The sequence below is a fragment of the Eschrichtius robustus genome, chromosome 20 (assembly GCF_028021215.1).
Source record: "Eschrichtius robustus isolate mEscRob2 chromosome 20, mEscRob2.pri, whole genome shotgun sequence".
Taxonomy (NCBI): Eukaryota; Metazoa; Chordata; class Mammalia; order Artiodactyla; family Eschrichtiidae; genus Eschrichtius; species Eschrichtius robustus.
Genome location: NC_090843.1, coordinates 15,542,559 through 15,568,301, shown reverse-complemented (window position 1 = coordinate 15,568,301; position 25,743 = coordinate 15,542,559). Strand labels below are relative to the sequence as shown.

The window sequence follows — 25,743 nt, the reverse complement described above, 5'->3', positions numbered from 1 at the left end:
CCTAGGAGTGGTTAGTACTACTTGATTAGTCAAGATGTTAGGGGTTTTAAGTGGACAGAGCTAGGACATACATGTGACTTATAAGACTGTACTGATGTTTCCAATATAGATTCAATACTAAAGAGTTTTTACTTAACTTCTTCTATAGTCTTATATCTATAGTTCCTTTCTTCCACACTGAAAATTCTGGTTCTCAAGATGATACCATTAGAGTATCCCATAATTATTCATTTGCTTTATCCCGCTTTTTAAATACAGTGGTCTCACAACATTACAATTACCAGTTTTGATTTCTGAAATCAGTTACTTTTTGTTTATTCTTTCTTTGTTTGTTTTGGCTGTACTGTATCTTCATTGTCAGATCTTATAGCCATTACATATTATAATCTCTCCATTTAAAACTCTTAGTCTTTTTTTTTTTTTGAACTTTTATTTTTTTGTACAGCAGATTCTTGTTAGTTAACTATTTTATACGTATTAGTGTATATATGTCAATCCCAATATCCCAATTCATCCCCCCTGCCCCCGCTTTCCCCCCTTGGTGTCCATACATTTGTTCTCTACATCTCATTTAGTCTTAATTCTACAGTCAGTTGTATATGTGATGCTCACCACCAGTCCTTATTTAATGTCTCTCTAGTCACTTTGGTTGCCTAAAGGTAGTTTTCTGGTAGAGCTAGGAAGAGGCCCATGGGAAAAATATTCCTTGAGTTCTTGCATGTTAGTAATAGTTTTTCTTTACTCTTTATACTTAAAGGTAAGTTTTACTGGTTGTAAAGCCTTTGGTTCAAATTTTCTTTCCTTGTGTGTTTTAAATATATTATTCCATTTTCTTCTGTTGTTTTCCCTTATTAATCATGTGATGTATTTGCCTAAATGCCCAAAGGATTTTTTTCCCCTTTTCTTTAAAGTCCAATAGTTTTAGTAGAAAATGTCTTGGTACATTGATCTAAGTTGATTAAGTAGGACACAGGGTGCTCTTGAAATATGTAGTTTCAAATATAGATGTATATATATGTGTGTGCATGTATAAATGTATTTATACACATATATAACTATATATATTACACACACATAGCTACTTTTTTTCCTCTGGAAAGCTTTCTTGAATTATAGTTTTTCAGTATTTGTTCTATTCTCTCACTTTGGTTTTCTTCTTCAGGGACTCCTATGTTTATCCTTATGCTGGATCTTCTTTGCCTATCTCCAGTATTTATCCCCTTCTTGCAGATCCTTTTTAATCTATTTCTTCTTTTTAAAAATTTTGTTAAAGATTTTCTTCCATCTTACCTTCTATTTCTTTTAAGATCTTTTGTGTTTGTTTGCCCTTGTATTTCTTATAGTTTAGTCTTCATTACTGAAATGATTTTTGTTTGTTTTCTCATTATTTCTTGGTTTCTGCCTCCTCATTTCTGAGTTTTTCTGATTCTGATTTATATTGCTCTTTCATGTATTATGTAATTTTCCCATTATCTCTCATAAAACATGTAAATGTGACTTTTATTAGAGTAAAATATATAGCCCTAAGGATTATTTGACATACTTTAGATTAAATAAACAGATGTAATTAATTTAGACATTGCTTTAAATCAAGGCTTTTAAATTGAAATTCTGTGAATGAACTTCAGAGTAGATAACATTGCTTTATTATGTGCAAAGTAGAGTGTATATGTATGGGGGTAGGGAAAGAACACCTTCACTTTCTTTAGACTTTCAGAGAGGAGTGTAAACCATCCCCACAAAAATAAGGGTAAGGACCTTTGGTTTGTGTATGAAAAATCCTCAAATATTTTAATGATTGAGCTTAGAAGAAATGAAAACAAATGATAGATATAGTAGTTTTAAGATATAGATGTCGCCAGGGATGATTTACATCAATTTCATTATCTATTCGCTTATGATCGCTCTAATTTTATGCAGATGGAGGGAACGAGGAAGGACCGGATCGAAGACAGTCAAGTGTAGACTCTCGCCAAAGCCGCTCTGGGCAAGGTAAATTTTCCTCAAATTTATTATTAAATTAAAAAGAATAGATACCAGCTATTCCTTTCCAGTACTTAATCTGAGGACTGGGGTTTTCACTGGGTCAAGTTTAGATATTCTCATTTCTCATTTAGGAGTTCAGATGGTACAATCTAATTAGTTCCATATGATAATCATCTATTCAGGATAAAAGAAAATGAAAAATGGTCTCTTTTTTAACGATATTAAGGTTTTAAGTAATTTTGGAGCATTGTGGTATATGTCTGGATATCACTTTTGGAATATAACCAAAAGTAAATTTTTAGCAGTAACGTTTGTTGCAAGTATCATCACACTGGCTTTTGAAAGTTCATCAATGCAATATTTGTTGTCTTAGCTGTCTCAGAAGAAATGGGTTTTGTTTATAATTGTTATCTAAAATTAAGATCTTCTTACTTATTTTCCTTTTCAGTTTAAAATTTATTACCCGTAGGCTTTTGACTGGTTTTTTTGAAGTGACAACTTCAAAACTAGGTTAAAGTATTCTCTACCAGTGGATTTTCAGATAGGCCTTCCCTAAGGAACATTTAAATTTGCAGGACTAGCACCTCCACATTTTTCTTTATAGTACTTATCACCTTTATATTTGTTTTCTCTATCCAAAACTAGAATGAATGTTGCATGATTGCAGAGATTTTTGGTTTTCTTTGTTCACTACTGTATTTCCAGTGCCAAGAATAAGTACCTGGTATATACAATAGTAGTTACTGAATGAATACTGTTGGATGAATGAAGTCATCTCTAAGAGAATGAGAGTTAGGAACCCAGACTGATTAAAATATTGCAAAATTTCAAGCAGTCATTACTGAGTTTAGCTTTTTGAGAGTATTTACAAATAAAATAAAGCCTTAGATATACAAATGTGTGATGTTTTAATCCTGTAAAAGCTCCTGGTTCATTTATTCTATAATCCTCTTCCCCTTTTTCTCCAACTTTGCTCTTCCCAAGTTTTAGAGTTGTACTATTTTTAATATAATTGTTTGTTGCAGAACAAAAAGAAGAATAATATATGCAGGTTGATTTGGAAATTTTAACTTACACTAGTACTTTTAATCATTTTGAAATAATATGCATGTATTGTAAATGTCAGGAATTTATGTAAGTTTTCACTTTTTCACCTTACATGTATTTTGATATAAAAAAAATTAAGAGAAAAACTGAATTGTAATATATAAGTATATCAAATCAACACATTGTACACCTTAAACTTATATAATGTTTTATGTCAGTTATATCTCAGTAAACCTTGGTGGCGGGGGAAAGAAAGAAAATGAGCTTATGTATTTAAAATCCTTGCTGGGCTACACCCCACAGGCCTGCATGCCCTGTACTTGCCCAGCCTCAAGACAGAAGAAAGAGCCCAGAGTCAGCAACAGAGACATCAGTGGTTTAATGGATAGGAGAATCTTACATGTCTGAAGCAAGGTCCTGTGTGCAGCAGACAGTGGGCAGGATATGGCAGCAGTCTTCACTCCTGGGAGAGGGGATGGGTGGAAGTGTTTACCAGTTATAGGGGGAATTGATGTCAGGTTGGCTCATCGGTTACCAGGGAAACCACACCCCTCACTGCCCCTTTGATAAGTTATCGTGGTGGAGATGTTCTGATCTGAAGATTAGACCAGGCATTTACTGATTAGGCTCTATGATTAAGAGGGAAGGTCAATCATGTGAGTAGGGTGTAGGTGAAGAAGGGACTGGTGAGCAGGGGTTGTAGAGAGAGCAAGAGAACAGCCACCTTGGGTGCCCTCATCATATAACCCTAAAAATGAAATTAGTGCAAATTAATAGAAAAATAATTATACTAACTTTTATTAAAGTTTAATTTTATTTAATGTCACAAATATAGATGTGGGAGATTATTAATTTACCTTGTGCCCTCTGAATTATGTCAGTTGAAATATTTTTCAAATCAATGAGCATAATTGAATTTTAGTAACAAAAGCTGAACTTAACAGCAAAATCAGTGATTTTCATGATCTGAGCACAGCTGCCTGACCTCAGAACTCATCAGGACTGATCTTAATTAGAAGTCATCAGGAACTGTATCATTATGAGAGTTAACTGATAGTAAAAGCATGTTTCTCACCTTCTTAGAGGTTTTATTTGTAATACAGTAAGTCCCCTACATACGAATACTTCAGGTTGCAAACTTTCAAAGATGCGAACATGTGTTCGCATGTCCAGTCACGTAAGTTAGTTCACGTCTGACGTATATTATCACGTACGTGCATCCTCTACAAGTGGTTGTGCTTTTGTGTACTTTACTGTACAGTACTGTATAGAGTACAGTAGTACAGTATCTTTATGTCAAGCCCAGGATGTCCGGAAGCAAGCATAAAAGCAGCAGTATATAGCCAACTGTGTTAGTTGTGTTGGACTTTCGAACAAATTGGACTTACGAATGCGCTCTCATAACAGAACTCGTTCGTATGTAGGGGACTTACTTTATCTTTTTATTCAAAAGACAGAAATAAAAATACAAAGCCATCTATAATGAGTTGGAATGAATGAGAATCCGTATTATCAGGAATAAAGAGATAGGATGAACAGATACTTCTACTTTTTCTCCTAAAAATAGTAGATCTTTTAGTAGTCCTAAAAGATCAGTAAAGGGGAATTAGAGAGGAGACAAAATCAACACAATTTTAGAAACTAGGGAGTACATGAATAATTGAAGACTGGACGCTAAACTCAGTAGCAGAGAAAATCAAGAAAATAATCTGATTTACCCTCCAAAAGACTAAAAAAACTCAAGAATGGCAGCATGTGGAAGTGGAAGTGAAAGGAGGATTGGTTGAAAGTCAGTTGAAGAAGCCCTTGGTTCCTGGGACCTCCTTCTCAAAATTAGCTAACCAGTCAGCTGGACAAGTGCCCAGCTCTTCACCCCTCACTTTGGCAAAGCCCAGAAATTTATTCTTTGGAGAGGGCAAAAATAGAGACTCTATCTAGAGCAGAGGACACCAGGCATAGTGGAGGGCAGGAGTCCCATACTGAAAATAATCAACCTTTTAGTCCTTTTCTCCTAACTGTGAGCAGCTGACCAAGGATTACTAGATATTTGAGGAAACCCTGTAATATGTGAAAGGTAGAGATTAAAATAAACAGGATAGAGCAACTGAGAACAGATCTTTTGCAGAGGAAAATAACCATTATAAACAACTTCAGGGAAATAAGAGAAAATAATACAGTCATGAAATAAGGAGTTACTGTAAAAGAGTAATAATTCTGATTTTTAAAAGAGGCTCTTAGACATTAAAATTCTGATAGCAGAGATCAAAAAAGCTTTGTCGAAGTACTTAGAAAATTAATGTTGAAGAAATCTGTGAAAAAGTCAAGTAAAAGAACAAAGGTTACAGAAAAGAAGTGAGGAGTATTAAGAAACTTACAGGGGCAGTCCAGGAATTTCAGTATTCGAATAATAGTAGTTGGGGCTTCCCTGGTGGCACAGTGGTTAAGAATCTGCCTGCCAGTGCAGGAGACACGGGTTCGAGCCCTGGTCTGGGAGGATCCCACATGCTGCGGGGCAGCTGAGCCCGTGCACCGCAACTACCGAGCCTGCGCTCTGGAGCCCGTGCGCCACAGCTACTGAAGCCTGCGTGCCTAGAGCCCGTTCTCCGCAACAAGAGAAACCACCACAATGAGAAGCCCACGCACTGCAACGAAGAGTAGTCCCCGCCCACCACAACTAGAGAAAGCCCGCACGCAGCAACAAAGACCCAACGCAGCCAAAAATAAATAAATTAATTTAAAAAACCCAGAAAACAAAAAACACCAGTAGTTCCCAGAAGAAACAGAAGAAAATGAGGAAGAAATCATCAACAAAATGATTCAAGAAAACTTTCTTGGACCCAAGAACATGAGGTTCTGGTTCAAAAGGCTTACTGAGTACTCATTACAGTGGATGACTATAAACACAGACTAAGACACGTCATGGTGAAATTTCAAATCACTGGGTGAAACAGAAGATCTTTCCATGCTTTCAGAGAGAGAAAAAAATGCGTCAAACAAAGTAGCAGGAATCAGTTGGCTTTGGACTTCTTAATGGTAGCATTAGATACTAAATGAGAAATGGAGCATCATCTTCAAAATTCTGAGGGAAAGTAATTTCAACCCCTTTGTATGTCACATGCATTGAAACTATTAATCAGATATAAGAGTTCAATTAGGGTGTTTTAAGACATGTAAGGTTTTTGTTTGTTTGTTTGTTTGTTTGCCTACCTTGTACCCTTTCTTAGGAATCTGTTGGAGGATGTGATCCATCGAAATGAGAAAGTCAGCCAAATAAAAAAGGGAAAGGTTACAGGAAATAGGAAATTTAACAAAAGAGAAGGGTAAAGAAATCTTCAGCATACAATGAAAAGACAGGGTTGGAGGGCAAACAGACCAGATTGGAGTCGGTTAGAAGCTTCCAGAAGAGCCAGTCTCAGGAAAATGAAATTGGTAGAAATCTGATGCATTTAATTATCTTTAGAAAAGTTTTAAGTAATTGATGAAAGGCTTAGGGTTGAATTGGTGATAAATACATAAAGTAGTAAGTGAAAAAAGATCTAAACTCAAATAAAAGCAAGTAATGTGTGAAAGGAGATGTTAGAATAAGTTCTCAGTCCTTGGGGTAGCGTCTGGACTAGCTGAAGTTCATGTCAGTCACCTCCGGTGGTAAACCATATCAGTTTTCTCCAGTGTGGTACAAATATTTTTATTATTTGATTTGGACCATTATGGTTGGGCAGTAGTGCTCTAAAGCAGGGTGAGCAAATCTGGCCTGTGTGGCCTGCTTTTGTACAGTTAATAGATTTGATTTGCTAAGACACTTAATTATTTTTGTATCTGTGTTCATGTGGGATATTGGCCTTTAATTTTCCTGTCTTAGGATGTCTTTGTCTGATTTTTGTATCAAGGTAATCCTGGTCTCATAGAATCAGTTGAAAGTTGAGAGATACTTCTCCCTCTTCAATTTCCTGTGGTATTTTTTATAGAATTGATATTATTTTATTCATGAATGTCTGATAGAATTTCCCAGGGAGGCATCTGGGCCTGGAATTTTCATTGTGGGAAAGTTTTAAAATATAAATTAAATTTCTTTAGTAAATATAGGACTATTCAAATTAACTCTTTCTTCTTGAGTAACCTTTTTAAATCTATAGAATCTGTAGTGGTGTCACCTCTCCTCATTCCTAATATGGGTAATTTGAGTATTCTTTCTCCTTGTCTTGATCATTCTGGATAGAGATATATCAATTTTATTGATCTTAAAGAATCAGTTTCAGTTTTCATTCATTTTCTGTATTGCTTTCCTGTTTTCTATTTTATCAATTTCTTCTTTGCTCTTTATTATTTCCTTACTTCTGCCTGCTTTGGGTTTAATTTTCTCTTCTTTTTCTAGCTTCTTATGGTAGAAGCTAATATCACTGATATTGGAACTTTCTTTTCTAATACAGGAATTTTAGTGCTATAAATTTCCCTCTATGTACTGACTTAGCTGCATTTCACAGACTTTGATGAGTAGTGCTTTTCATTTATTTCAAAATACTGCCTAATTCCCCTTTTGGTTTCTTCTTTAACCCATGTGTTATTTAGAAGTGTGTTGATGTAGTTTTCAAACATTTGAGAATTTTCCAGATACCTTCCTCATATTAATTTCTGGTTTAATTTTGCTGTGGCCAAAGAACACACATTCCGAGTTAAATCACGTTTTATTGAGATTTGTTTTATGGCCCAGGAAATTTTGTATCTTAAATGTTCTGTGTGCACTTAAAATATGTGTATTATGCTCTTTGGGGGTGGAAGGCTCTATGAGTATTAGTCTGGTTGAGTTAATTGATAGTGTTGTTCAAGTCTTCTATATCTTTGCTGATTTTATGTCTGCTCATTCTGTCAGTTATTAAGAGAGGAATATTGAAATCTCAGACCATAAGTGTGGATTTATCTATTTCCCCTTGCAGTTCTACCACATTCCTCATACCACTGATCCTCTGGTCAGAAAGGATTCCCCTTCCTCAGAGATTTAAGTATGCCCTACAGCTGCCATTACTGAAATAGTCTTAACCTATAGGCGGGGCTGGAAGAGGAAGGTAAAAAGAGAAAAAGGCCAGATCTTCCCACTCTCACAGTCCTATATGGTCTGTCCCCCCACCACTGCCCCATTTATACTCTCTAATCAGAAAGAGAAGACTTGTATCTGTTTGACTCTGGTGTGCCAATCCAGGATTTGGATTTCTTTTGAGTTCATGCTGGGAGTTTGGTGACATTAAAAAGCAACAGGAAATGCATCACTGAATTGGTTGTCCTTCAAGCTCTGGTTTCCTTCCACAATTTGCCTGCTACTGTTTAGTTTTCAGAGTCCTCAGATTGCTGCTCCATCGTTCTTTCCAGGGTTTTCAGTTACATTCATGGGTTTTAGTTATATTCAGTTAAGGCAGAGTGTGCTTACTCCATTTTAACCCAGAACCAGAAGAGCTCTTCCATTTTTTTTTTTTAATAAATTGATTTATTTTATTTATTTTGGCCACGTTGGGTCTTCGTTGCTGCGCGTGGGCTTTCTCTAGTTGAGGCAAGCAGGGGCTACCCTTCGTTGCGGTGTGCAGGCTTCTCATTGTGGTGGCTTCTCTTGTTGCAGAGCACGGGCTCCAGGTGCACGGCCTTCAGTAGTTGCGGTGCGTGGGCTCAGTAGCTGTGGCTTGTGGGCTCTAGAGTGCAGGCTCAGTAGTTGTGGCGCACCGGCTTAGTTGCTCCATGGCATGTGGGATCTTCCCAGACCAGGGATCGAACCCATGTCCCCTGCGTTGGCAGGCAGATTCTTAACCACTGTGCCACCAGGGAAGTCCCTTTCCGTTTTATTATATTTTGTGTTGGCCTGTCTGGAGGGTAATATTCAAAATATTTAATAATTGGTATGCCATAAATATCAACCAACCAGAACAGATGCTAGTCTGTTCAGAACAAACATTATCTTTAAACAACTGATATGCCTGTAGAGGGCCATAACGCTTGATAATCTGCCCTGCCTGATTGTGGATATAGTTGCTATTTAAGTCTCTTCTCAGTAGTAATGGCAGACATGTAAGGTAAGGTGTCTGGTGAGGTGTGTTAATCTTTGGGCATGAGGGCTGTCTCCTGTGTGTTAACTAACCAGTTTGGCCTCTGATCTTTCAGATGCAGTGGATTCTGACTCAAATATACCCACACTCATTGCTCTGGTTTAGGGACAGAGACCTCTGATGTCATCTGCTTATCAAATGTAGGAGATGGGAGATGGCCTGACTGCTTGGACTGAATCAGATCCCATGCCACTCATTAAGATTGCTGCCCCTGAGAACTTCCTGTTCCTTGCATCTCTCGCTTTTGTGGTTAAAACAGACCTGGAAACACTCTCATCTTTTACAGTTATCCTCCTACACATGCTGTGGGCTATAATTTCCTCCCGCCAGTTGTATGTAGTTTCTGTCTTCCATGGATTTCTTAACATTCCTCCTCCATTATTGGCTTTTTGTTTTGTTTTATAATGCTTTAAGAATTTGTTCTTTTTAAGATACATTTTCTGTCATTTCCCCACCACCTATATGGTTGTCATTTTAGTCTGAACTACCGTCGTTTCTTTCCTTTACTACTATTATAGTGTCCTTATTATTTCCATTCTTGCCAACATATAGTCTGTTGTCCATTTGATAGCTATACTGCTCTAGTTAAAATAAATCAAATCGTATATTTCCCCAAACTTGAAAAAAAAATTCTCCAGTGGCTTCCTATCACATTCAGAATAAATTCCAAAGTCCTTTTTTTTTTTTTTTAAATTTAGGGAAGGCTCTTTTATTTATTTATTTATTTTTATATTTATTTTTGTGTTGGGTCTTCGTTTCTGTGCGAGGGCTTCCTCTAGTTGCGGCAAGCGGGGGCCACTCTTCATCGTGGTGCGCGGGCCTCTCTTGTTGTGGAGCACAGGCTCCAGACGCGCAGGCTCAGTAGTTGTGGCTCACGGGCCTAGTTGCTCCACGGCATGTGGGATCTTCCCAGACCAGGGCTCGAACCCGTGTCCCCTGCATTAGCAGGCAGATGCTCAACCACTGCGCCACCAGGGAAGCCCCCAATTCCAAAGTCTTTATCATTCCCTATATGACCCTACCTAAGCTACCCTTTTCCTAATACTTTATGTCCTCCCACTCCCTTCATTATCCACTTTGTTTCATCTATGCTGGCTTTTTTGCTTAAACATGTTAAAGAGTGTTTTCTTTTCAGGGCCTGTACATTTGTTCTTTCTTGACTAAAGGACTGTAGATTTCTACTCAGGTCAGAGAGGCCTTCTCTCTGACCACCTAAACACCCAGCTCTAGCCTTCATAATTGCCACTACTTTACTTGTTCATTGTTGTCTCAACTACCAGAAAACTGGTTTCATTTGAGCGGAGACTTCGTCTCATTCACCACTCTAGCCTTAGAACACTTGCGTATAAAATTTTTTCAGTATTTGTTGAATGAAGGAATGAACAAATATCTAGCACTTAGTGTGCATGGGAAAGTATGTGGATGTGCCCAGGTCACATATTGATCCAATATTCACTTCTGTTATTTATGTAACGGAAAAAGTAAAGCAGCAGTGTGAGAAATTTGTTGGATGTATGTAGTTTGTCAGACTATCAACTATCTATTGATTTGTGAATTGAGGCTCTTGAAATAAGACTGTAAAACTGATTGTGACAGTTTAACCCTAGTATAGCCTTTAAGGTTGGGTGGTTATTTTCGGCTTTCCAGCGTAGCATTTTGTATATTATTGGGTTATATTATTTACTACATTTGGTCTTATTTGTCTGTTGGATCTCTGTTTTTCTTAGTAATCTAGGAGTTCATTAATGGTAGGATCTTAGCATCTAGCACAGTACCAATGTCTTGCATTTAGGCCATCGAATTGATGAAGGAAGCTTATCAATTCTAGGAATTCTGGTTCTGTATTTCAGAAATCATGGGGTACTTCATCAGAATTGTTTTTTTATTGTACTAGCTCCATTTTCTGAATCAAATGATTTTTCATTAGAGGTCATCTGTACATAAGCCGACTTATTGCTTCTAGATACTAAATAGGTGCATGAGCTTATGTAATATGGCTGAAACCCAGTTTTGATTCACTTCTGCAAAGATAGCATTATGCAGGCATTAGACTCTGATATACAAGATGTGTATTGGTATAATAATGCCTATGATCAGTTCATGCTGGAAGACTGGGAAATTGTACAGTATTTGACTTTGTGTGATTCCCATTATTTTTAGCCAGTTTCATTTGATTATTACATGCTGGTGTATCTATAGTAATAATGTACTAAATTTTCAAATATGCTGTCTCCTGGTTCCTTTTCTTTCCTTATAAACATATGAAATATTTCGTAGAAATGAGATGTGCTTGAAACATATACAAATTATTCTTTACTCTGGTGATGATGATTTCTTTATTAAGCTCAGAGTGTTTTATTATATAGAATGATAAGGAAAATTATTTCAATATTCAGTATATCATTTCTTTATCTCAGTGTAAGAGTATATCTGGCATAGTGGCATCACTAATGTACAGGATTATTTTGTTGTTTTAGTACTTTCTCCTTCTGATAAAAATTATTTAGCTTTCAACATAGATTGCTTTAGGAATAAAGAAAAAAATTTTAATAATACATATGTGCCAGGCTCTGAGCTAGGTGCTTTCACAAAATCCTCATTTAATTCTCAGAATAATGCTGTGAAGTAAGTATTATTTTCAGTCGGAAAATATTTCAGGCTTTACACTAATCTATGCCAAAAGTTTCGAATCAGACTTGTTGGTAGCACATATTTAGAATCTTTCCATTCTGATATTTAAAACACAAATTTGTTTGTTGGTGGTTGGACCAACAGACTTGAAAAGATCTGACCTTAAATGATAAATCCCTCTGAAGTGTCTTTATTTCTAGTCATGTTTCTTCTGAGATTTAACTTCTTGTTGATAATTCTTTGTGTAACACTCTTTTTTCCAAAAAATTAAACTTGAAATTGGCCCTCTAGCCAACAATTTCTTATTATCTTAGGGTGCTAGGGGTATGTCAATGTGTTTATATATTTCAGTTACACTTTATATTTTTTAATGTGAGTTATAATAATTGTATTAAGTAAAAAATTACTTTTATCAAACAATGTAGACATTTAAAAAGGATACGTTAGGACTTCTTCCTCTTCCACTCCCCTAAAGTAACTAGTATTAACTGTATTCAGTCTGTATCCTTCCATGTTTTCCCCTAAACTCATACTGGCACATGCATGGGTGTGTGTGTGTGTGTGTGTGTGTGTGTGTGTATTACTTTGAAGATTTTAAAAAATAAAATGCAGTTTTAATTCTCTTCTCCCTCAGTTAACAGTGTAGCATGGCCATCCCTCCAGGAACATACTTAAATTCTAATTTCTTAAAATCTGTATAATCCTCCTTAGCTAAGTAATCCATAATTTTTTCCACCATTTCCTCATCTATGAGTGTTCAGGTTTTCAAAGTGATTCATAATAATTTACTTAGTAATATCTTAAACTCTAGGAATATGCAACCCTAAGCACGTTTTGTGTCAGAACATATTAAGTATCCTACTTAGTATTATGATAATTGGACTAGTTAACACTAGAAGGTTTGTAGAAGCCACTCCTTGCTTATCCATATTTATGAATGAAACGGAATAAAAGCATGGGAACTAAAAAGGTTGGAAAAGGTATGTTGGACATTTAGAAAGATTCTGATTTAAAATATTTTTATCTGAATTCTTCTGGCAAGAGATAAAAATGACAAAAACCTCTTTGAAAAACTTCATAAGTTTTATTGAAGGGTCATAAAGAGTTGGATAACAAAGGATGAGGAAGGAACCTATTAGTGAAGCCTAGGGTAACATTATTATCTAGTAAATACATTTTGTGTTTTGTTTTGTTTGAGGACCAGGCTGGATTTAATAAGTTTTATTCCTAGTGAAAGATTGAAGAGCTGGTTCCCACAAGGGGGCAGACTAAGACAATCTGAAATCCTTGACACTATAAACAATATTTATTTTAAATTCATAATTGATTTACTAAGAAGGAAGGGGAAGTCACCAGGGACTAGAAATGAGTAGAGAGACAACTGACCAACCATCCCGTGAATGGTACCGTATATTGGGGGCATCCACCTGCCTCTTCCCCAGTGCATGCGTGAACTTTTGGCAGGTTGGACACTCAGCTGTGGCTGTAGTCAGGTTGGCCTCAGTGAGCAGAAGCCCATATTGCTGAGCCCATGTATAAATTGCATTCCTGCTACCATGGCCTCTTTGTTAATGAGCCCATTGGGCAAAGATAGAATGGCTGGGTAAAGAGACTGGCTTAGTCCTCCAAACTGGTTATTTTATCTACGGGGTTATTAAGCACCTTCTCTGTAGAGTTTGCCCTTTGGTAAGCATTCACATGGGGCATAACTTGCTTCATATTCTGTGCCCTTTCAAAGAGGTCTGTCCATATACCTTATCCCCAGATTTCCTTGTCACCAGTTCTCCAATTATTCCTTCCAAATCTCTGAATATCCAGTCATACCATTAAACACTGTCCATGAGTCAGTATAGAACAGTATCTCTGTCATCTCTCCTTCCAGGCAAAATGAACAACTAGGTACCCTGTTCAAACTTCTGGCCCTGGAAGGGTTTCCCTTCACCACTGTCCTTCAGGACCCCAGAATGGGGCTCTAGTATTGTTGTCATCTGCATGTTATCATGCAGAGATATCAGTAAACAAGCTTGATTTTTTTTTCCCCCTCAGTGAGATGGTCATAGAGAATTCTCCATGAGATAAAATATATCCAGATTGAGAGGAAAGAAGCAATATAGCAGGAATAGGAACCTTGGGCATATGGGCCACTTGCTTATGCAAATTATTTATGCCTTCAGGACCTGCTCAAGCCTGATCTCATGTACATCCCTTCCTTCTGATGATGAAGTGCTTCAGTATACACCCAACCATAGTGCTTTGTTGGTCCAACAAAACTTAGTTCATGATGGACTGCCCAGGTCACATGGTAACATGGTGGCCCATGATCAAGCAAGCATTCATTCTAAGGCCCTGTGGTAAGCCAAAAGCTGTTTTTCAAAAAAGGGTAATAGTTATTTGTACCAGATGACATAGCTTTTTTACAGAATGCTGGAGATCTGGCCTGAGATTCACCTAAAGTTGTGCAATAACCGTTCAAGATCCCTATCTAGCACAGATACGTCAAGCAACATTGGATCTAGTGGGTTATATAACCCAAGTGGCAAAGCAGCTTTCACAGCAGCCCATATGTGTTGCAGAGCCTTCAATTGTTGTGGGCCTCTCTTACATCCAGCAGTCTTGGTAAATGGTTCATAGTTGCATACCCAAATGAGGAACAGATTGCTTCAAAAATCCAAGGAGGTCTACTGGGCATTGCACTTCTTTCTCAGTATTAAGAGAGAGTAGGTGCAGCAACTTCATCACCTTGAAAGGGATATCTTGAATTGCTCAAGACCATAGGGCTCACAGAAATTTTACCAGTGTGGAAGACCTGTGAATTTTTGTGGAATTTATTTCCCACCCTCTGGAGTGCATATATTTTACCACAGTATTTAGATCAGTTGCTGCTTCTTGTTCACCAAGTCTAATCAGCATGAAATTATTAGTGTAGTAGACCAGCATGGTACCCTTAGAATGGAAAGGCAGTTAAGGTCCCTGTGGATTAGATTATTACTAAGACCAGGAGAATTAATAGCAGGTAGGCCAGTGAAAATGTATAGCTAACCCTGACAGCTGAATGCTTACTGCTTATGATGATCTCATTCTCAGGTCTGTAGCTGCAGACCTGGTACCAGGGATATGTTGATTTGCTTTAGCAAGAAAACCACATCTAAAGCAGCAGCAGCAGTGGGATACACAACCTGAATAAGTTACAAAAATCCATTGTCATTCTCCAAGATTTGTCTTTCTTCTGCTTAGGCCATATAGATGAGTTGAATGGGAATGTGGTAAGAGTCATCACCCTAGGATCTTTCCAGTATTTAGTGATTGGATCATACTTTTTGCCTTATATTCTAGGAACTAAGTGAACTTGATTCTGGACATAGGTGTAAAGCTTTACTGTGCAATGCAGTAGTCATTGACCACAGGTAGCTGTGAGTGCTTGAAATGTGACTGGTCCAAAAGGAGATGTGTTGTATGTGTAAACTACACACTAGATTTTGAAACTTTCTGTCTTCCCGTTCATTCAGTAATGTTTGCCTTTACTTATTGAAGCATTGTTGTAATAGTTGCTTTAAGGTCTTTGGTGTTTAATTCTAATATCTGTGTAATCTTGGGAATAACATCTGTTGACTTTTCCTTCTCATGTTGAGATTTCCCTGTTTCTTCATATGCCATATTATTTTGGATTATATCTTGGACATTTTGAATATTATGATGTGAGACCCTAGGTTTTATTTAAGTTCTAAGGAAAAGGTTGATTTGTGTGTATGTGTGTGTGTGTGTGTGTGTGTGTATGTCAGTGTCTAGTCAACCAGATTATGTTCAGGAAACAGATTCCTACCTGCATTCTCAGGGCTCTAGTTCCAACGTCAGTTCGGTTTTCTGGGCATTTCTGTTTAGATCATTTCCATGTGTGTGACCCAGTGTCCATTCTGGGACCAGAGTGGTAGTAAGTATATCTTGTTGCTCTGTTCTTAAAGCCTATGGTATGGATGTTTAGGGTCACATCCATGCACGCAGAGCTCAGAGGTGAGCCCTGAAGTTCATATACAACTCTATGCGATTCTTTGCTTGATATCCCTCCACACCCCAATCTTACCAACATTTTCCAGCTCTCAGACTCTCCCTTGCCAGTAGTCTGGCTAAAAAACAGGGGCTCTAGTTTTCCTGTTCCGCTGTTCAATTCCTACAACTGTGTCTGTTTCCAAGTCAAGTGATAAGAGGACAGAGAGATAAAAAGCAGTGAGGATTTGCCTCACACTCTTGGAATTACAATTCCTGAGGTCAGAAAAAAGGGTTCACTTCTCCCAGGGTTTTAGGTGCCTTCCCAGTCACCACTACCATCTCTCTGCTGCAACTGCCATAGAATTGGCTGGAGACCAGGATAGAAGAGAAGGGAAAAAAGAGGGATTTCCCCTAGTTTCTCAGACCAACAAGGGCCCCCTTCCCTGTTCCTCACTAGAAAGGGAGGGATTTTCTTGGAGCTTTTTCTTATCTGGTGTACACTTCTCGGTTTTGGGCTGCCTTTGGGTCCAGGCGAGGCAATACCTGAGAAAAAACATGGCAAACTCACCACCACTTCAATGGAACTTCACATTCTGTGCTTCTTTTCCAATCTGCCTGCTACTGTTTATTTTCATAGTCTTCAGATAGGTACTCTATGCATTCTTTTTGTTTGGTTGGTTTTTGGTTATAGATTTATTTGTTTTAAAAAATAGATTTTCTATTTTAGAGTAGTTTTAGGTTCACAGCAAAGTTGAGTGGAAAGTACAGAGTTTCTATATATGCCTCTTGCACCCACAAACCCACAGCCTCCCCCACTGTTAACATCCCAGCACCACAGTGGTACATTTGTTATAATAGATGAAGCGACATTGACACATCATTATCACCCACAGTTCATAGTTTACATTAGGGTTCACTCTTTTTTTTTTTTTTTTTAAGGAAGCCTTTCATTTTTATTTTTTTAAAAATTTTTTAAAATTAATTAATTTGGGCTTCCCTGGTGGCGCAGTGGTTGAGAATCTGCCTGCCAATGCAGGGGACACGGGTTCGAGCCCTGGTCTGGGAAGATCCCACATGCCGTGGAGCAACTAGGCCCGTGAGCCACAACTACTGAGCCTGCGCGTCTGGAGCTTGTGCTCCGCAACAAGAGAGGCCGCGACAGTGAGAGGCCCGCGCACCGCGATGAAGAGTGACCCCCTGCTTGCGGCAACTAGAGAAAGCCCTCGCACAGAAACGAAGACCCAACACAGCCAAAAATAAATAAATAAATAATAAAAATAAAGGAATTCCTTTAAAAAATTAATTAATTTATTTATTTAATTTATTTTTTGGCTGCGTTGGGTCTTCATTGCTGCACGCGGGCTTTCTCTAATTGCGGCTAGGGGAGGCTACTCTTCATTGCGGTGCGCAGGCTTCTCATTGTGGTGGCTTCTCTTGTTGTGGAGCACAGGCTCTAGATGCACGGACTTCAGTAGTTGTGGCACGTGGGCTCAGTAGTTGTGACTCTCGGGCTCTAGAGCGCAGGCTCAGTAATTGTGGTGCACGGGCTTAGTTGCTCCACAGCAGGTGGGATCTTCCTGGACCAGGACTTGAACCCGTGTCCCCTGTGTTGACAGGTGGATTCTTAACCACTGTGCCACCAGGGAAGCCCTGAAACAGGCTCTTAGAGTTGGTTCATGGTCCATCTCTTTGAGCAAGTTGTCTCCTGTTTGGACTTGGAACTTAATCTCAAAGAAATTAGTATTTTGCATCAAAGTTTTGGCAAGTTTTGCAAAGTGTGATTATGATATTACCCATGATACTGAATTGTTGAAAAACTTGCCTTTCTGTGCCTGATGTCTTTCTGGTGTTATTTGACCTATTACTAGTAGATTGGGGAGGAAAATGTCTGTTTCATCCAGTCACAAATCCCAAATGTATTTCATAGATTACTGAGGTAAGTTAAACATTATTATGTTTTCAGCTTTCATCTTACCTTCTACAATAGCCATTCAGTGGCTATTCTCTTGTTGCGGAGCATGGGCTCTAGGTGTGCGGGCTCAGGAGTTGTGGCTCTCAGGCTCTAGAGTACAGGCTTAGTAGTTGTGGCGTACGGACTTAGTTGCTCCGTGGCATGTGGGATCTTACTGGACCAGGGCTCGAACCCGTGTCCCCTGCATTGGCCGGCGGATTCTTAACCACTGTGCCACCACGGAAGCCCTCCCTGTGCTATCTTAATTCAACTTTTGAATATCTAATCACTGGGTATCCAGCAAAACTGAATTTTTTCTGTCACATTAGCAGTTTATTTTTTTCTGCCATATCCCGATCACATTATTTCAGTAACTTTTATTCAGTTGATTATAGCAGGATAAGTGAGTGGTAGGAAAAGGAAGATTGAGTAATTTGGGGTACCAGTAAATATCATCTTACATGCTTGGTAAATTGGATTTCTTCTCTTTTTTTTTTCTTAACATTTATTTATTTACTTGGCTGTGCTGGGTCTTAGTTGCGGCACGGGGGTCTTCATTGCTGCATGCGGGATCTTTGTTGCAGCATGCAGGATCTTTTAGTTGCGGCACGTGGGATCTTTAATTGCGGCATGTGGGATCTTTTAGTTGCGGCATGCAGGATCTTTAGATGCAGCATGTGAACTCTTTATTTGCGGCAAGTGGGATCTAGTTCCCTGACCAGGGATTGAACCCGGACCCCCTGCTTTGGGAGTGTGGAGTCTTAGCCACTGGACCACCAAGGAAGTCCTGGTAAATTGGATTTCAAATTTTTTACTTCCTTCCTGTTATAAAATTATACATCCATTCCTTTTGCTATGCAGCTTTTCAGTGGTTCATGGTGTATTTCCATGCCCTGTTGATGTTTTTCTTGGACTTGCTTGGGCCAGTAAAATATTAGTGAACAGAGGTTTTAAATATGCTCCTCTGATTTAACTTGGTCTCCTGCAGCCCTGTGATCTACCATGACAGGAGTGTGCCCCACATATTCACTGCCCCTTCAGTGACTAGGCCCAATATGAATGACACATTGGAATAGTTCTGAACTTGATAACCCAACCAAGATCAGCTGATCCACAGTCAATCTGCAGACTCATGAGCATAAAAGTGAATGTTGTAGACTACAGAGATTTTGAGGTTGTTAGTTACCCAAGAAAAACTGACTAATGCAGTCAAATTCTGTTAATGCATACGAGTACTTTTCTTTACTTGAAACATATATTTTTAATTTTTTCCCTGTATTTATAGGGCAGAGAAGATAGAGGAAAATATTTTTAAGCAAAAAAGTAAACTAGGACATCTATACTGGACTAATTACAGTATTATTCCTTAAGGAGTATTATTAGATTCTAAAATTATCAGCTAAGTTTTAACATTAGAACATTTCAAGTGAAAAGAGATACTTCACTAAATCAAATGCATTCTTCTAGATATATCGTCTTTAAACAATCTAGTGCTGATTTTTCTTTAATTAGGGAATTATTACACTAATGACATGCCTCTTTGTAAACCTGTAAAATACTATAATTCCATATAAATCAGTCTCATGTCTATTCATGAAAGCCCAAAGATTAGAAATCTATTAAGAAAGAGACTTGAAAAATAGGTCTAGGAGATATAGTGTTCATCTGATCACAGTTCCAGAGAGAAAGAGAAGAGAACCGTTGGAAGAAAAGAATTGGTCAACATAGTAAAAGAAAGGACCCAGTGACTAATGAGAAATAAAAAGTTAAGACCTGTTCTGGTAAAAATTTTGAAGTCCAAAGATAAGGAATAAATCCTAGATTTCTACCAACAGAAGTTCGGGGGAAAGATAATAGTGATCTGTACTATGGTAGTGATAGGAGAAATGAAGAGAACATGGTAGATTTGAACTCTATATGAGGTTGATAATCTGCAGAATAGCTATTGCATTTGTTGCAAAGGGATGTGATGGGAAGAAATGAGTGATTACTAGTCTTCTGGTTCGAATAAATATGTGAGTAGGTGGTAAATACGTAATATTTTTTAATTGAGATAATTTACCATTTTAACCATTTTAATGTGTACAATTCAGTGGTTTTAGAACATTTACAATGTTGTGCAACCATCACCGCTATATAATCCATCACCCCAAAAGGAAACCCTGTACCTATTAAGCAGTCACTCCCCATTCCTGTAGTCACCTCTGGCAACCACTAATCTACTTTCTGTCTGGATTTGCTTATTCTGAACATTTCATATAAATGGAATCATACAACATGTGGCATTGTTTTTGTCTGGCTTCTTTCACTTAGTATAACGTTTTCAAAGTTTATCAGTGTTGTAGCATGAATCAAGCCTTCATTATTTTTATTGCTAAATAATATTTCATTGTATAGATATACCACATTTTGTTTATTGATTCATCAGTTAATGACATTTGAGTTGTTTCTGCTTCTTGGCTATTATGAATAATGCTTCATGAACATGAACATTCATGCTCAGGTCTTTGCTTGAAAACCTGTTTTCATTGCCTTTGGGTATATACATAGAAGAGGGATAGCTGGGTTGTATGGTAATTCTGTGTCTAACTTTTTGAGGAACTGCCAAACTGTTTTATACAGCAGCTGTACCATCTTATATTCCCACCAGCAATGTATGAAGGTTCTAATTTCTCCACATCCTTACCAACACTTCTTTGTTGTTGTTGTTGTTTTATTAGCCATCCTACTGGGTGTGAAATGATATTTCACTGTGGCTCTGATTTGCATTTCTTTAATGACTGATGATATGAGTATCTTTTTATGAGCTTATTGTCCATTTGTATTGTACATTTCTCTTCGGAGAAGTGTCTGCTCAAGTTTTTTGCCTACTTTTAAATTGCATTGTGTCTCTTTTTGTGGTTGAGTTCTAGGAGTTCTTTTTATGTTCTTGATTCTAGACTCTTTTTTTTTTTCAGTTTTTTATTTTAAAAACTTTTTTTGGCCGTGCCACGCTGGCATGTGGATCTTAGTTCCCCAACCAGGGATTGAACCTGTGCCCCCTTCAGTGGAAGCACGGAGTCTTAACCACTGGACTGCCAGGGAAGTCCCCTCAATTCTAGACTCTTATCAGATAAATGATTTGCAAATATTTTCTCCCATTCTGAGGGTTGTCTTTTCATTCTCTTGATAGTGTCCTTTGATGCACAAATGTTTTATCTTCCAGTTTGCTAATTCTTTCTTCATCTGTGTCTAATCTGTTTTTTCAATCCATCTATTGAGTTTTTATTTCCATAATTTTAATTCATTGCTGAAATTCCAAACTTTTACTTTCTTTAAATATTAAGCATGTTAATTTTTTTCTTTTTACATAAGATGACACACAATTTTAATACAGCATTTGGTCAGTATTTCTCAATAGAAACTCTCAGCACTTTTGACTCAGTAATTGACTGTGTCTAGGAGCCATGATGTATATTAGGTCTCCAGAACTTATTCATCTAATAACTGAAAGTTTTTACCCTTTGACCAACATCTCCTTTTGCCACCACCATTCTCCTCTCTACTACTATGATTTTGACCTTATTTTTTAGATTCCACATATAAGTGAGATTACGTAGAGATTATTTCTTTCTGTGTCTGGTGGCTTATTTCACTTAGCATAATGTCCTCCAGGTTCATCCTATTGTTGCAAGTGGAAGGAGTTTCTTCTTTTTTAAGGCTGAATAATATTCCTCAGAGAGAGAGGGAGAGAGAGAGAAAGAAAGAGAGAGAGAGAGAGAGTGTGTGTCTGTGTGTGTGTGTGTGTAAAATCACATTTTCTTCATCCATCCATCCATTGACAGACATTGAAATTGTTTCTATATTGTGGCTACTTCGAATAATGCTGCAGTGAACATGGGAGTGCAAGTATCTCTTTGAAATGGTAATTTTATTTCCTTTTGATATATACTCAGAAGTAGGTTTGCTGGCTCATATGGTAGCTCTATTTTTAATTTTTTGAGGAATGTCCATACTGTTTTTTGTAATCATTGTACTCATTTACATTCCCACCAACAGTGTATAGGGGTTCCTTTTTCTCTACATCATTGCCAATACTTATTATCTTTTGACTTTTTGGTAATAGCTGTCCTAACAGGTGTGAGGTGGTATCTCATTGTGATTTTGATTTTTGTGATTGATGATTGCTGATGTTGAGTACATTTTCGTGTGCCTGTTGGCCATTCGTATGTCTTCTTTGGAAAATATTTATTCAGGTCCTTTGCCCATTTTTTAAAAAATTTATTTATTTATTTATAATTATTTTTTTGGCTGTGTTGGGTCTTCGTTGCTGTGTGTGGGCTTTCTCTAGTTGCAGTGAGTGGGGGCTACTCTTTGTTGTGGGGCGTGGGCTTCTCATTGCAGTGGCTTCTCTTGTTGAGGAGCATGGGCTCTAGGCACGCAGGCTTCAATAGTTCTGGCTCGCGGGCTCTAGAGTGCAGGCTCAGTAGTTGTGGTGCATGGGTTTAGCTGCTCTGCGGCATGTGGGATCTTCCTGGACCAGGGCTCGAACCCATGTCCCCTGCATTGGCAGGTGGATTCTTAACCACTGTGCCACCAGGGAAGTCCTGCCCATTTTTTAATTAGGTTTTTTGTTTGTTTGTTTTATTTTGCTATTGAGTATGAGTTCTTTACATATTTTTAGTATTAACCCCTTATCAGATATTATGGTTTGCAAACATTTTCTCCCATTCTGTAGGTTACCTTTTCATTTTGTTGATGGTTTCCTTTGCTGTGCAGAAACTTTTTAGTTTGATATAGTCTCACTTGTTTTACTTTTGTTTTTGTTGCTTGTGCTTTTGATGTCAAATCCAAAAACAATCATTTTCAAGATGAATTTCATGGACTTTTCCCCCTGTGTTTTCTTCTAAGAGCTTTATGGTTTCAGGTCTTAGGTTTAAGTTTTAACCCATTTTCAGTTGATTTTTGTGTATGGTGTAGGATAAGGATCCAGTTTCATTCTTTTGCATGTGGATATTCAGTTTTTCCAATGCTATTTATTGAAGAGACTATCCTTTCCCCACTGTATATTCTTGGTGCCCTTGTCAAAGATTAGTTGACCGTATATGCATGGGTTTATTTCTGGGTTCTCTATTCTGTTCCATTGATCTATGTGTCTGTTTTTGTGCTAGTACCAAATTGTTTTCCTACTGCTTTGTAATATAATTTGAAATTAGGAAGTGTGTTACGCCTCCAGTTTTGTTCTTCTTGCTCAAGATTACTTGATTACATTAGCTATTCAGAATCTTTTGTGGATCCATGCAAATTTTAGAGTTGCTTTTTCTATTTCTGTGAAAAAATGCCATTGGAATTTTGATAGGGATTACATTGGATCTGTAGATTACTTTGGGTAGTATGGACATTTTAACAATATTAATTCTTACAGTCCATGAATACCGGATATCTTTCCATTTATTTGTGTCTTCAGTTTCTTCATCAGTGTCTTATAGTTCTCAATGTACAGATCTTTCACCTCCTTGGTTAAATTCCTTCCTAAGTATTTTAATCTTTTTGGTGTTAGGCATACTACTTTAAATTCTGTGTCTTATTGTTCCATAGTCTGTATTCCCTCTGAGACTATTTATTTTGCATGGTCTTTCTGATTTGCTTTTTGCATGTTCTCTCTTTGTTATTGTTAGTTAAGGACCAGATATTGTATATGAAAAATTGTGGAAGTATTTTGAGATCTATGATGATGTTATCTTCTTCTAAGAAGATTTATGTTTGTTTTTGGCAGGGACTAGCAATCCAAGATTGCCTTAATTAAATTTTGTGGTAGACATTTGGAGCTGAGCTTCAGTCCTGTAAAGGCCAGTCTAGTTTTTTTTTTAATAAATTAATTTATTTATTTTTGGCTGCATTGGGTCTTTCTTGCTGCATGTGGGCTTTCTCTAGTTGCAGAGAGCGCGGGCTACTCTTTGTTGTGGTGCACAGGCTTCTCAATGCGGTGGCTTCTCTTGTTGCGGAGCATAGGCTCTAGGGTGTGTGGGCTTCAGTAGTTGTGGCATGCAGGCTCTGTAGTCATGGCACATGGGCTCTAGAGCGCAGACTCAGTAGTTGTGGCACATGGGCTTAGTTGCTCCGTGGCATGTGGGATCTTCCCAGACCAGGGCTCGAACCCGTGTTCCCTGCATTGGCAGGCAGATTCTTAACCACTGCGCCACCAGGAAGGTCCCTAGTTTTGGTTTATACTCACTCCTGGAATGTAGCCCTTTGGGGTTCCAAACAAAAGTGTTGGAGTTTTACCAGCTCCTTCTTTGCAACTTGGTTCTCCAGCCATTCCAGTACTTGTCTTCCCAGCTCTGTAAAACTGTCAATGGCTTCTTAGCCTTTCAGATGCCACAAAGTAAAAAGTGGCCCCAAATACCAGGTCTCAGTCTTCTCCTTGTAATTCTTCATCATGCTATTGACTCTCCAGTGCCTTCAGGAAGATTTTTAAAATGTATATAGTTGTAGTTTTCTTAGGGAAAAGTTGGTCTGAAGTATATAATCTGCCATTACCAGAAGTAGAAGTCAACAGTATGTAAGTGGAAGTAAACGGCATATCATTTACTCTTTTTTTAAATGTTTGAGCAGATTCAAAAATCAGCATATAATGTTAGTCTTACCCATTTATATTTTCATGTACATTCTTGGAGAAAGAGAATAAGAAATAGAGTTACAGTGATCCTACTAGGAATTGCACAGATTGGATTGTCAAGCAGGGGGATATCTTCTTTCATGTTTGTCTTCTCAGGGACAATTGAAGACCATTGCTGTAATCGTAACACTTGTTGCATTGTACTGTAATCATTTTTTATTATGACTACGTTTTTCATGAGACAGTGAGCCCCTTACAAGGAGGAATCCTGTCTTATTCATGTTCAGTTTCCTAGTGCTGGACTTGAAGTTAAGTACCCAGTTATGTAGAAATGAATCTGTGTGTTGGGAATTCCTTATTTTCTTTTCACAGTGAAAAATCAATATCAGTGTACACTGTGCTGAGTCATCCAAAAAGATAAATTTTAATAGAGAAGAATTTTAGTAGAAGAATAGTTTCTCACCAGCTCTTTTCTCCCATTCTCTTCTGTGTAACAGGTGGCATCTCCACAGAAAGCGACTGTGCTTTTGAGCCAGACTACGCCGTCCCACCACTTGCAGTGAGTGAAGGTATGCAGCACATTCGGATTATGGAGGGCATGTCTCGCTCTCTTCCATCCTCCCCCTTACTCACACATCAGTCTATCAGTGTTCGGCTCCAACCTGTGAAGAAGTTAACTGGTAAGGACTTTACCTAAATTTAGTATATTTAACAGGAAACCTAACAGTATGGCACTCTAGGTCATATCAGATATGTTTATGTGCATCTCTAGGTTTTTCCTCTTTGGCCTTACTAATGTCACAGACTCTTGGAAAGTGGAGCTCCTACTGATTTTAGTTTAGGGAATTAGAATAGGGCTCCATTTGACAGGTTGTTGTATTTATTTCCTAAATGATCCATCTGTTGTGGGCATATTTTTCTAGGCTTTCAGGAAGTTTTCAGTTTTGCCAGAATATACTGTTGTTCTGATTGCATTTATCAGCTTGTTCATGTCAGATTACCAAATGGAGATATTGTAATTTTAGAATAATAAAAGCTTCATAGTTTAGCAAAGGTACATCAGTTTGAAATCCTGATTTGTATATTTCATACCTGTTTTTAAAAGCTGATCTAGATATTTACCTCTCCATGGTATAGTACTCCAACTTGTTAGGATATTTACTATAATTCATAAGTTGTGGATTGACTTTAATATGATCTCACAGTATGTATTGTGCAGTCAGATCAAGTTGTTAGGTATGAAACTGTGTCTTGATTAAATGAACTTTTATCCCTTAAAGCTTTTTCAGGGAAGAAATTTTAATATATTAAGTGATACTTATGTGCGAAAATATGTACACCTGGATCACTTTGTCCGGTTTCTTTTAACATTATTAGTTTATATCAACATCAGTAAGTTGACTGGTATTGAATGGATTATGAGTATATGGAGGCAAGAAATGAAGTCATTCCCAAAGGCT

The 25,743-nt window shown here is 37.7% G+C and overlaps 1 protein-coding gene across 6 annotated transcripts in view; it reads left to right on the top strand.

Moving 5' to 3' along the window:
* TANC2 (tetratricopeptide repeat, ankyrin repeat and coiled-coil containing 2) overlaps positions 1-25,743 on the top strand; it is a 364,796-nt gene that overhangs the window by 98,668 nt on the left and 240,385 nt on the right. For 4 of the 6 annotated variants that reach the window (XM_068530954.1, XM_068530953.1, XM_068530952.1 and 1 more), the window contains exons 3-4: positions 1,921-1,992; positions 24,781-24,963. In XM_068530954.1, coding sequence (XP_068387055.1) covers positions 1,921-1,992; positions 24,781-24,963 — 255 coding nt within the window. The remainder of the gene's footprint in view (positions 1-1,920; positions 1,993-24,780; positions 24,964-25,743) is intronic. The other 2 variants (XM_068530956.1, XM_068530955.1) reach the window with 1 other exon arrangement.